The 13,443-nt window shown below is 34.0% G+C and overlaps 2 protein-coding genes across 2 annotated transcripts; one reads left to right on the top strand and one right to left on the bottom strand.

The window, feature by feature from the left end:
- The first annotated feature begins 7,917 nt into the window (after positions 1 to 7,917).
- HLH4C (Helix loop helix protein 4C) lies at positions 7,918 to 8,933 on the top strand. Its single transcript, XM_073093174.1, has 2 exons — positions 7,918 to 8,046; positions 8,392 to 8,933. The coding sequence occupies exons 1-2, from the start codon at positions 7,925 to 7,927 to the stop codon at positions 8,687 to 8,689; spliced, it is 420 nt and encodes a 139-aa protein (XP_072949275.1). The 5' UTR covers positions 7,918 to 7,924; the 3' UTR covers positions 8,690 to 8,933.
- Positions 8,934 to 9,373: 440 nt separating this feature from the next.
- Positions 9,374 to 13,099, bottom strand: LOC140757971 (NPC intracellular cholesterol transporter 1 homolog 1b). The gene has a single exon (XM_073093899.1). The coding sequence runs from the start codon at positions 13,097 to 13,099 to the stop codon at positions 9,374 to 9,376; it is 3,726 nt and encodes a 1,241-aa protein (XP_072950000.1).
- Between the last annotated feature and the right edge of the window lie 344 nt (positions 13,100 to 13,443).

Below are 13,443 nucleotides of genomic sequence, written 5' to 3'. Positions count from 1 at the left end.
AATAGGTATCAATTTCTTGATACTTTTATGATATGTCGCGACGACTAATATTTTAATATAGTTAATAATCTGCATTGTATTTTATGATTGTTATATATTGGACATAGTTCGTAAGTCTGCCCTACGAGGATTATGTTTATGAGAACTATACACTCCAAGTCACCCCATACTGCTACAACCGCTATAAATAAATACCGTTTCACCAAAAAGTTTCGAGGCTGCACAAGACAACACACGAACACCCACATCTAGATATCTAACTTCAGTCGTCACATATCTGGCTGTCCGGCCATCTGATTGACTGTGGCCTATACCTATGGCCTAGAATTCTAGTCTATGCCTAACCCCTTTCATTCTTAAAGGAAACTAGCGCTCTTAAATTTAGTGGCATGTTTATTTGAATATAAAAATACGTTTCATTTAAAATGCATCAAGAGCTTTTTTTACATATTAAATATATTTTATAAGGCCTTTTCTTTTAACCCACCAGGCGGGTCAGTATGGCCAATTTATAGGCAGTAGGCCAATTAATAGGTGATAAGGCTTTTTCAGCTTAAGTTATTGCTAGACGCAGCTTTACCTACGAAATTGTAGACGGAACTCTACCTCACTCAACTACATGGAAATTTTCGCTACGCTAATCTATAGCCTCACTACTCTATTGCAATTTGAAAGTCTACAAGAAGTAAGACAAATCTTTACTCTTTTCTCTATAATAAAGTAAGACGTGAACCAGCTTACTTAATCTACGAAAAGTCGTAGACGTCTACGTCTTATGTTTATAGGATTTGTTGTTATTTTCAAGTTTTCCTAACTCAATATTCACATAAAATTAACATGTAGTCATAAATAGATCAATCTGCGCTTGGCCAGATGGATTAACCGGTGAAACCTTTTTAATTCTGAGAGAGTCGAAAATAATGATCTCCTAAATATTTAATAAATAATTGACTCATTCATTTTATTATGTTTAAGTGTCGTATACCAAAGGTTTAACAAGATACCTAAAACATAAAACCGCAATGTTGTTAAATTCTTAATGTGTATGTTAAAGTGACAAGATCAAACTACTCTGAACGTATCTAAGACTTAAATCGTAGTTTAAATTACAGCCCATTAAGTTTTTCGTATTTATCATAACACAATATACAATATATTATATAATATAGATGTTTTCAAATACCCTTTGTTCTTTAACTATATGAACAAGGCCAAGTTGTCAACTTCTCGTTAAAGTTTGTGAAATCAGCAAACAGTTGACGTGAAATCGTTTCCGTCCAAAGATAAATTCATCAAGCTAGTAAACATTCCGTAACGTTCTATCGCGTGGCATCGGGCGATGTCACAATAAAGAAAATTAGCGTTTGCCGTGACCTTCGGGCTATGCATTGTGTTTGTTATGTAGGTATAACTGTTTATTATGGTATTAATTCTGAAATGCGAACCAGCATTAAACGGAGATCGTCGCAGACCGGTACATGATTCTTTGCATAAATTATGATACTTATAACTTAAACTTAGGCGGAACGCCGTATCACGACCGTAAACATTTAAATTCAATACGTTTATTCTCCGCTCCGGCTAGCTAATAAAACAAGCTATCTTTGATCGCTTTCATTATATGCTATAGATTTAATAGAACCAATCATGCAACAATTTATCGTTTTATAAAATAGCCAATTTTATCAAGGTTCTTTGTCATTTACATAAAAAGTGAGCTTTCCGTTTTCGCGGTCGGTTTAGGTACGGCATTTCGTTTTGCACGACCAATTATTTTCGAAGAAATCTAATGGGTTTTATACAATTTGATATTCATTTAGATGTCAGTCTGAAATTTATTAGCTTTCACGTTGAAAACCTAGAAATAGTATCTACAGTACAAAAACAATGCGACAAATAAGTATCGTTGTTTTTATTTAACTTATATTTTGCACAACAATTTTCGCTCTCAAATTTGAGGACGGAAGAAGTGTTATCATCAACATTCTATACAGAGCAATGACTCTGTGTCTGTGTAGAAGCCTTCACTTGTGTCTTACATGCTTTCGTTGAATAAGACAATTGCCGACGTAAGTACGAACATGTAATAAAGTCTCGAACATCTTCATGTAGGTACCGTTATTGCGAATACGAAGCACATGTTACGTCGTGAAACTTGTGAAACAAGTACCTCCATATGAGGTCACATGTCTATTAGTAGAACTTTCTGTAGTTCGACCCCGGAGGCAGCGTCAACACACCTATTTCTGCCTAATAACATTGCTAAGCCCTACTGTGTTCCAATTTAAAGGGTGTGATAAGGTAGACATAGGTACTCAGACGTTCCTACTTAGTGTTCAGGGGTAACACCGCATCTGTAGCCAACCTCAGTTAGGACTGTTTAGGAATCTAATAGTAATCTTATTTGGAGTTACAAATGTCTAGGAGCGGCAGTGGCTACTCACCATCAGATGAACAGCACACTTGTTTGCTTCTTCTAAATTATTAAAATCTTAGTTATTATTGTAAGGATAAAGATGATTGTTTTGTACCGAAAATAAAATGAAACGAATATTAACTGTCATCTCGTAGAGCGTTCTACGAGAATATCCTGCTACGTAGTTGCTACGTTAAAGTTCAATAAATTTGTTATATATTATCTTGTAATTTTCCTTTTTATAGAACAATGTAAATGTCGAAATATGCGTAGTTTAATAAAATTTTATCGTCAATAATTATTTTTTTATTGTATCACATCTAACAAAGTTATGGTGCAAAAGGGTGCTTAATGCCTAATGGGGCAATGGAATGCCTGATGTAATAATTAGTAAGTGTGTTTGTGAAATACTTACCTACATTTAAAAAATAGAAGTCCTAACTTTCATCAGACATGGCCAGGTAATTGTTTTAATCCTCGTAATCATTTTTCTAAATAAAGATTCCAGCAAAAAGACATAAGCGTCTTTAGCCTTATCGGTGGACTAATCAATAAGTTCACGAATATTTTGGTAAGTCGTACATTTTAACATTCAAGGGACCTTAGTGTGCGCATGTAACGTTAACATAAACCAATCGAAAATCTATTTAAATAAAACATAGTAGTCAGTGGATTAATAAGTTGGCCACAAATAGATGCATAATGGAAAGATTACTTATAAGTTTCACAATTAATATCGGATTTAATCTTTGATAAAAGTTATCTTTATATGAATATTGTATTATTAAAAATATGGTCGAGAGAACCTTTAGCGAGAAGCAGTTGTTACGTTTCAGTAAAAGGGTGTAAATGCAGTTTGGCTTACATTTGTGTCTATAATGGGCTTCAGACTTGTCATTTGTCATACACAGTTGAACAAACTTAAACCCTTATTAGTTTTTCGCTTATCCAATGTATAAAACCAATTAAAACTGTCATATTTTTCTTAAAAAGTTAAATTTCCTGCAAAAAAAAGTAAAATCATAATTAAAATAATATTGTGTGCCAGACCAAATATCTTCGATAGTGTCTATCCACTTGTGCCCTGAGGTTTAAGAATTTCTGCACTATTCAGTGTCTCTTTTAGTCATCCATGAGCTGCAAAGAAAGCGTCAGGTGCATGTAACGTTAAAAATCCCTAAATTTCAGTAGCATCTTTACTTCCCACTTTATTGTAAATTCGGAATACCAAATTTTATCTTGTTGCAAGTTGGAATAAAACGTACCATTTCCCGGGCGTCAATTATCCAGAAACACCTGCGCCCACTGTCCGGGATCGATAGGCGGGGCGGCTAGAGATTGGCTGGGCCACGGTGGGCGGGGCGGGCACAGATGCTGGGAAAACTGCACAGCTGAGTCTTATCCAAATACGTTAAGCGTGATCGCTTTTGAACGGGTGGTTTGTGAAATGGTTCAGCAACGTATGTCTCTTTTAAGTAGAGTAGATAATTTATGTCGAAAAGTAATGTTAAGAACATCTTCTCTATACATTCCCTGTTATAGCATATTTTTATAGTAAAAATAGTTATTTAAAATTTCTTAATATATTTTTTTTAGATTTTAAAAGATATTCTTTCAAACGAACATTGTACCTACTGCATGAAAAACTACAATATAGAAAAAATCTTAAGTAATAATGGATTTCTCCAAAGGTATATTCTGTGTGGTTATTAAATAAAGTGTGTATATATTTTTTATTTTTATCAGTAAGTATATTTATATTAAATTAATATTATACTCAAAAAACAAAGAGCTACTAACTCTGTAGATATCTACATTTTGTTGATAAATGATTCAACAAAAATGCAGTTAGCTATTAAATAAAAAAAATATATATTAAAGTTTTCTTTCACTTTGCGGATTCCCAATTCCATGTCTGTTTGGCGCCGCCCTCTTGGAGGGTGTTAAACCAACCACCCCTACACAGAGACTATAAAGAGAGGGATGCTGTAATCTGGACCATTTCGTGTCCGTGTTTCATTCATTGTAGTGATCTCGTTTTGTGTTTGTGTCTAATATAATGTATTTTAATACAATAATAAAAATAATGTTATCTACAAAATAACAGGAAAATAATACATTCGTCACACGAAGATTATCTAATAGGTGAAAAGTTGTGTAGATACACAACAGCAGAACTAAAAGGTATGTGAAAACCACAGTTATTTTATCATGAGGCAATTTATTGATTTAAGTTTAATAACAAACTTACGTCAGGCCCTAATTTACTTAAGTTTTTTATAGATCCTAAGATTTGCGTCAAGGCACCAGCATGTTTTTCTATTAATTTGTCTGTTTTTTTCTTTTTTACTTTTTTGAATAAAACATAACTCATAATTTAACACTCACAGACTAATAGGCATATGAGGAGGCCATCTTAATCTACGATTGTGAGAACGCATCTGTGATCGGCTTTAAGTACAGCCTGTTATATATGGAGTTGTTTGTTTTTTTTTTTAACATGGTGAATAAAGAGTTGGTCATAGATGTCCATAGGCGGCAGTACCATCAATCGACTGCAAGCTCGTTTGCTACTGTGATCGTTTAAAAACAAAACTCAAAAATATGGTCCCCAGTAACCCTATATGCGGATTTTCAATTTTACACAGGAACCGTAAAATGATTATCGGCATGAAAATATTACATGTTAACTCTGTAAAGTCTATATTGAGCCAAAAGTCCCGTTAAAATAATTTCATTTGTAAAGACAATTTCAGTTAAAAATTGTGAGATTTAAAAAACAGGAATTATTTTTTTATTGCTTTCTGTGTTTTTAATATCGCTCAAATATTTTCTAAGTATACAGAAGCTTAAAATGTAGAATGTTCTATTATTTTAAATTAAGTACCTACTTAACTGGTGGAAGCTTGCATTTTAATAATTAGTAGAAGAGAGGATTCGATTCAATCTCGATTATTTACATTTTCAGTTTATACTACAAGTGTCACTACCTTTCTCACGTAACGTAAAATCAACGAAAACATGATGAAGACGTTTAAATTCTTACTTAATAACTCTTCAGGAAAATACGTATATACTAAATGTAATTGTATAAAGAGTTACAATTTATTCCGCAGAGGTAGCAGCTGACAAAATCCCCAATTATTCTTCAATCTCCATTATAGATAATATTGATACCGCAGGCTTTATCAACCACAAATTAGCATATGATAGATGCGGTTCACACGTGCACATGGATGTTTTAAAAGTAGCAACAATTCCAAATCTGTGATTAGATAAGCCTAATTACTCGATATATAGATTAAAGCGACATGGACAGTACGCTGAAGTAATAAAAAGCTATTTAGGTAATATATAATACGAAGCAATTTTAGAGGAAAATTTATCATAAAATAAAATAATATGAATTTTTATAAAGTTGTTTTTAGTAAACTAAAATAGAAAACAATACAATTTCATCGATATGCATATTAATCATAATAATTATCATAATAAAATATGATGTCTAGGTTGTCTAATATACTTATTATTTCGTTAAAATACATTTAACCAACTTTAATGCAATATATATATATAGTTCTATACACAATAGCCTATTTTTTATCTTATCCATATATCATATCAGTCCACTGCTGTCCATAAATAATTCGAATTATTATAGCTCTACAGTTTTTTTTTATTTATCTATTTATTTTATCTCATACTATAATATGATTATGATATGATTATTATTTATATGTATTTATAATAAATACCTGCCGCCATTCTCTCCATCCACCCACGGTTGACTGGCAGAGAATGCCATCAGGGGGGTTACTGCCATCTCTTAAAACAATTTTAATCATACTTTTACTTTTTTTGCAGGAAATTTAACTTTTTAAGCTAAATATGACAATTTCAAATGCTTTTACTTTATACAATGGATAAGCGAAAAATTAATAAGGATTTAAGTTTGTTCAAATGTGTATGACGGAATATTTTACTGTTTTAAGGAAGAAATAAAAATTTCCTGAACTATGATGTTTTTAAAAGATGGTGGCAGGCCCCCAGGCATTCAGTTTGCCCTTTTGTATCTTATTATTTTTATAGAGGTGCAATAGATAAATAAATAAATAAATAATTATTAAATGAAATCATATTGACTGCGCTCAAACTCTTCTCAATAAGTACATTTTAATCTGGTTTAAATTCAATCGTACTTCAATTACTCACACCCCTAGCAGTGATCCGTTCAAAATTTAAACCTTTTTGTAACACCAATTGAACATAGTTAAAGTGTAACGCACATCTATGTATTAACTACTGCGTTATAGTGGAATTAAATTGACACCTAGCAAAACTCAGATTTTGTGAATAAATTTTCTGTAAATATGTACTTACTAGTACTAATATATACTATTAACTTAAAGGTGGTAGAACCCTTTGTGGTTCGACTACGGCGGCACCACCGCCACACCTATTTCTGCCTCATATCAGCAGTGCTAAGCGATGCTGTGTTCTGGTTTGAAGGGTGTGGTAAGGGTAACATACTTAGGTATCCGTAGCGTCACACTTTAGTGCTCACAGGTAACAAAGCTTTTGTGGCCGATCTCAGTAGGACTCTTATCTTGTGTATAGTTGATTACAGTCATAGGCGGTAATATCCACTTACCATCAGGTGAACTGCACCCCCGTTTGATAGTTCTATATCACAAAAAAACAGTAGCACTTACGTCAGGGGAACTACACATTTAATTTCTTCTTGTATCTTATAAGAAGACACTTGCTAGAGATATTTCCAATCGATTCGATACGGTTAGCGACCATGATTCGATTACAAGAGGGTTGCAAGGGGTGACATAAAAAGAATAAATACGGATTTATTATCCCCTAAAGGGCTCGCTTAGTGCGAGGTGTGAACGCGGGATGTATTATTTATCCAAAGCACTTCCCTTGCGGCCGGCAAATTTGATTTGATCGGAAATCAAAACATACGTGCCTCGGGCTCAAAGGGTTCTTCAAACAGAAGTAAACATCACTAACTCCATCCGTCACTATTGATACAAAGAGTTTCCTTATAAATACTGGTATATTTATGACCATTGGCAAAATAATATTGTAGGTAATCTTGAGAATCTATGAACACAGAAAGTTATTCTGATTCAGAGCCCTGTCAAAAAAAAGTTACCCTCATGATAGCATATTATGACGTATGCTATTAGAACTGTTATAAGTGTATCTATTTTGATGCAAAATTATTGTATTCTGGTATTTTAGGTAGAACTTACTTCCTTCGAGGTAGAAACGCATCCGTGGTTTAGCTTAGGTAGAGTTTAATTTTATCTGGGGCTTATTTTGAATATCTATGAGGGCAATTGCCATTTATGTAGCAACTATATGCTCTCGATTACATCTATAACATAAATAAAACATGTAGATGGATTCAATAGATCCTGATTTAATAACGTATATCAATATTTTTTCATTTAATTATAACATTCTTAATAACCGTGTGTTTCTAGAAGCATTATGAAGAGCTGGTTGGAGACAACCGGCAACATGGAGGACGGGTCTATGCCGTACATGCTCGCTGACCATCGAGAGGCCTTGCTCCCCATCACAGGGAGAGAGAACTTAGTCCCAAGAAAAAGGTAACAGTTAATAACGGACGGAATATGTCATGAGATTTATATTTTTGTGAACAAATTGAAATGTAAATATTAATCTTACAGTGTATATTATGAAAAGAAGTTATTTTACAATAACTATTTACTTGCAACAAAGGAACTGCACCGATAGTAGGTACCTACTTTTAGAAGATTAGTATAGTTATCACATTTAGGATGACTCTAGACTAGATTAGAACGTCTCTTCAAAACAACGATTTACCTTAGACTTTGAAAGTAGAATATAGCAGCAGTACAACTACAATAAATAAATTAATTACACTAACTGAATACCAATGAATGCGCAGTGAACTAACCAATTCGTTGCAGGGACAGATCTATGGAGCCGTGTGCTTTATCTGAAGAAGCGTATCTCTCAAGCGGCACAGGATCTCCTTGCGCTGGTCTCTCCCGCGAAGAACGCAGGCGACGCCGCAGGGCTACCCTCAAGTATAGAACTGCCCACGCCACCCGAGAAAGAATCCGAGTAGAGGCTTTCAATGCCGCCTTTGCCTCTCTCAGGCAACTCTTACCAACCCTGCCTCCAGACAAAAAACTGTCCAAAATCGAAATATTACGCCTCGCTATCTGTTACATCGCGTACCTAAATCATGTTCTTGATGCATAAATGTTCTTTGTTCTGTTATTGTTATAAGCTGCTACTGTAATTATGTGTTACATCTTAATTTATTAATAATCAGTGTTTGCCAACTAAAGATCGACGATGGATAATTAACCTCTACTAGACATTGTCATATTCCGATCTTCGGTAACTAAACATTTCATAGATTGATTATTAATGTTTATTTATAACGGAATTAAGTAAATAACGTAAGAATGTTAATCGCTAGTCTTGTGAGTTAATGTAATCTCGTTTTATCATATCAGTATTATTAAGAAAAGACTTATTGTAAGCCAAAGACATTTGATCTCTTTTTGTTATTTAATAATTTATTGTATATTATCTTTAAAATAAAATACACGTATAAAACGATAAATCACAGTCTTCCTTTAAATTTAACACTTTAGAAAATAATAAAATATGTTTCATGAAATAAAATAAAACAACTGAATTTCGTAAACACATATATTTACAAACATACATCAAACAAAGAATTAAATACTATACGCTAAGTATATATAAATTTGAGCACAGTTACTTACTACTACAAACTATGTAACTTAATTTCTTAATTGTTTAAAATAAATAATATAAAATCATCTAGTAATGGAAATTTTACAAGTACATAATTTAATATCGTATTTAAACAAATCAATTAAGTAACTTAAGATAAATATTTATAGTGAGTACTTACAATCTTAAATTATTTAAATAACTTAAAAATACTGGGAAGAAAACCATTCCATGCAAGAATCCGAGAATAACTAAACTAAATAACATTCTAAAGAAGAACACTTCAATGATTTCCGTGTATGAGAATGCTAATACTATTATTGGAATATTCGTTAACGTAATACCCGTTATGACAGTAGACCCTATTCTTTTTAAAGCATCAGCCACTTTTTCCTGCGGTGGTGATGAGCTGGTGGCAAAAGCATACGCTATATGGCTACAGAACTCTACTGCGATACCAATAGACACAATCAAATTCACACAAGACACCGCATTTAGTGGAATATTCCATATATACATTACACCCATCATGTCGACCACGACCATGATAATAGTGACCATCATCGCAAAAGTTGTCAAGAAATTGAACCCAGATGCTATAAGATTTATCACAAATGCGCCGATCAGACAAAAACCTACGGAAGCGAATGTGTCTTTCCACATTGTTAAATATTGTTCATAGAAAACGTAAAATACTGAATAAGGAAAAACTTCAACATCTAGTCCGGTATTTTTCTTTATGGCTGCCGTGATATTCTCGCTCACTTCATAACCATATTTAACAGCAGTAATATAATCTTTTGATGTTGATAGGGCGACATGGTATGCCATGAAATTTGTATCGTATACTGCTGCTCGTCCGTCTGAATCACGTAGATAATTTACATTGCTGAAGTAACTGGCCAAACCACCTTTGTTACATGTTTCAGTTGGAGTGTCTCGTAAGAAAAACGGTATATACTTTTCAAAAGCTTCTCCGGCTGGGCGAAGTCCGTTAGCAAAGTCACTTCTTTGTATTGAACAAAATGAACATTCCAATGAAGTGTCATAACTTGGACAAAAACTATTATCGGTATTGTTAAATTTGCAACAAGAGTCTGGTAAACTGGCCCAATCGAAAAAGTCATCTATCCAAGAATTAGAACTTCTAGATATATGCGTAATTTCGCTGTGCAAGGAAGCGAGAAAGATCTGAGTTGTGAGAGAATCGTTATTACATAATTGACCACCGCAAATAGTATTTTGATGAACCGGATCGGTAAAATTCAATCCACTCTTTAAAACAAAGTATACCGGTGGTCCAAGACGCAACAATTCGTTTACAGCTTGTAAATATCGATAGACATAGGAATCAGGTGGTAATGCTAGTTCTTGATCTAAACCGATTTCAATTTGGGGTATTAATATTATACTAGCACAAAACATTCCCATAAATATAATAGCTACTACAATTTTTACGCGGAAATCTAATAAAAATCTAGAATAAGGTACCATCAACCGTGATGTGACGCTTTGATAAGGCGTATTAGAAGTTAGGGGATCGTCATCATCGAGAATTTTTTTCCTCACACAGCAAAATACATCTAAACGATTTTGAGAAGATCTTGTATAATCTAAGGCTAAAATGGCTACGACAGTTGTTATTTGAAAAACAAACAAGAATCCTAAGGAAAAAGAGGCAAAAATAGCAAATGTTACAACAGCGGGAAAGTTGGCTAAACTTCCGATAGCAAAACATGTTATCTGAGTGACTGATGAGACAAACATTGAAGGGCCTACAGTGTACATCATTTTTTCGAAGACAAATCGTTTTTTTCTTTCGAAACTAAAATCTTCCTTATAGTCATCATATTCTTTTAAATTACCATCTACTTCTTGCAATGTATTTACCATCAAGAAAACGTTATCTATACCTACTGACAAAATGAAAAACGGTATTACGTTAAGAGCTAGTAATGTTAATGTGTATCCTATATATCCCATCATTCCTAATGCACAAAAAATTGCTGCTATCACAACTAGCAGACTTCCAACTGCAACGGTAACTTTGCTATCAATTAGTAAAGTTCTACATTTTCTTATATTGCCTAGAGCTAAAATAACGTATACAAACATTAAAATATAACTGATCGATATGGGTATTGCCTCAGCTTGGGATACGCGTTGGATTTCATCTTCTATAGATCTTTCAGCTCCAAAAGCGACGTGTATAAAATCTGGCTTCCAATTATCTTCGTAATCGTGGAGCAAATCTATAAATTTCTGTTCCCATTCAAGAACAGGTCGTAAATCTTCTTCTAACAGAAAATTCGTTATAGGAAAATTGATCAACAACGTATCCGCGCTTAAAATGTTATCACCATCAAATCCTCCAAATGCAATTTCTGGTTCTGCACCTCCACCCCATGACGCCATACAATTAAATGAAAGATAATTATTTAAACAATTTTGTATGGTATTCAGGTAAGTTTCGTTGTTAATATTATTTTTATCGTCCCCCAAGTATACTGTTGCTGACATTGATACACACTGATCTAGAGATTGTTCCGTACCTGGTCTGCGGAGAGGAGCATAACAAACTTGCTCTAGTGTCACTCCTCCATTGTCTCTACCAATGTCTTTAATTGCATTTTCAAGAGTAACTAGTTCACGTAACGCTTCTATTCTAAATGCGGGTCCATAAGTGATGTTACCAACTTGGAACGGGTCTAACCCTCTAAATTGTAAATATACTTGTGCCGCGCGGTAGAATGGACCGAACCTAGAATTAAAATAATTTAGTTCATGACGACTACGAGATTCAGGAGCAGACCAGAGTTCAAGAGGATTTGATGATATGTTTAAATTTAAAACACCAAACAACATAGAAAATATTACCCACGATGTCATCATAATAATCAATACCGGATTGCGCGCAGAAAATCCGCCAACTAGTGAAAAAATCCATTGGAAAAACTTTGTTAAGCCTTTCACCCTCGGTATTATTATAACTTCTTGATTAGATACATTTTTACTCAATTTTACGAATTCTATTCTAGCAATAATTATAAATATTACTACAGTTATCACGAATAACACAAGACCAACAGAAAATCCGATACAATTTATAGAAAATACAGTACATCTTTCTTGAATGACGGGCTCATTTCCAGTAGGGCAAGTAATACGACAGTCCACACAACTGCAAGGCAAGTCTCCTTCAAATGACTCATTACATGGAGGTGCGCGTACATTCATCGAGTCGTGCGGAGTCGGCCATCTATGAAAATTTACTTGTACTGGTGCTAATGGATTGTTCTGAGTATCACCGGTGAATCCAAACCAGGCATCAGCATCGCACACTGGAGCATTCCCACACATAAGGTTTATGGCTGGCAGACCCGTCTGGGGAACGAGTACACCGGAACATGACTGATGAGCATCAATCATAAAGTCGTTGAATACTCTATAGTTTATTTCATTTACGTATGCTGTGCCATCCGGAGCGATTTCTTCGGTGACGTTTACAAATCGCGCCTGGTCTGGGGAACAGTTCATCTCACAAATTTGGCGAGCAAAGTTTCTTAAACAAGTGGGACAGCGTCCTAAAACTCCATCAGCAAGTAGTAAACTGGCATGCATATTATTCAGTTGGGTTTTATCACAACACGTTAAGATTTCATCTTCCGGTAACACATTTCCTTCTTCATCAGTCAGTAGATGTGGACACCGGCCTTCTATTATACGTAGCACTTCCTGTGTTTCATTTTGTGATAGACCTCTAAGTACAGGTAGTGGGTCTCCATAATAAGGGCATGGTTTTGGAAATCCACCAATTTCAATGCATTCGCTACGCATAACACATTTTCCATACACACCACAACACAAGTACAGAATTGTTAATATTACTACACCTAATGTCATCTTAACCATGTTTACGATATACTTATTTAAACTATCATTATACTTAAGGAGCTATATGCTCGCACGATCTATTACAAATGACTAAAGTAAAATATTAAAAACGACCGAAATAACTAAGTATTTAATGCGATAGCTTATCACAAATTAGTGCAGGTGGGAGATAAAATAATGTATTAGGGATTATAGAATTACTAAATACCAGAACCTTAACATGTGCAATTGAAGTGATGAAAATTGATAAGTATGTCATTTTCGTTTAAAGAGAAGTATCTAATGACACATTCATCTTATAACAGCATTAGTAAGAAGCTGGTAAAAATACTTAATAATAATAAATAACAACC

Source organism: Epargyreus clarus, unplaced genomic scaffold (genome assembly GCF_041222505.1).
Source record: "Epargyreus clarus isolate Ecla_fem2 unplaced genomic scaffold, WU_Ecla_fem_2.2 ptg000001l, whole genome shotgun sequence".
NCBI lineage: Eukaryota > Metazoa > Arthropoda > Insecta > Lepidoptera > Hesperiidae > Epargyreus > Epargyreus clarus.
This window is presented reverse-complemented; position numbering and strand designations above follow the sequence as displayed.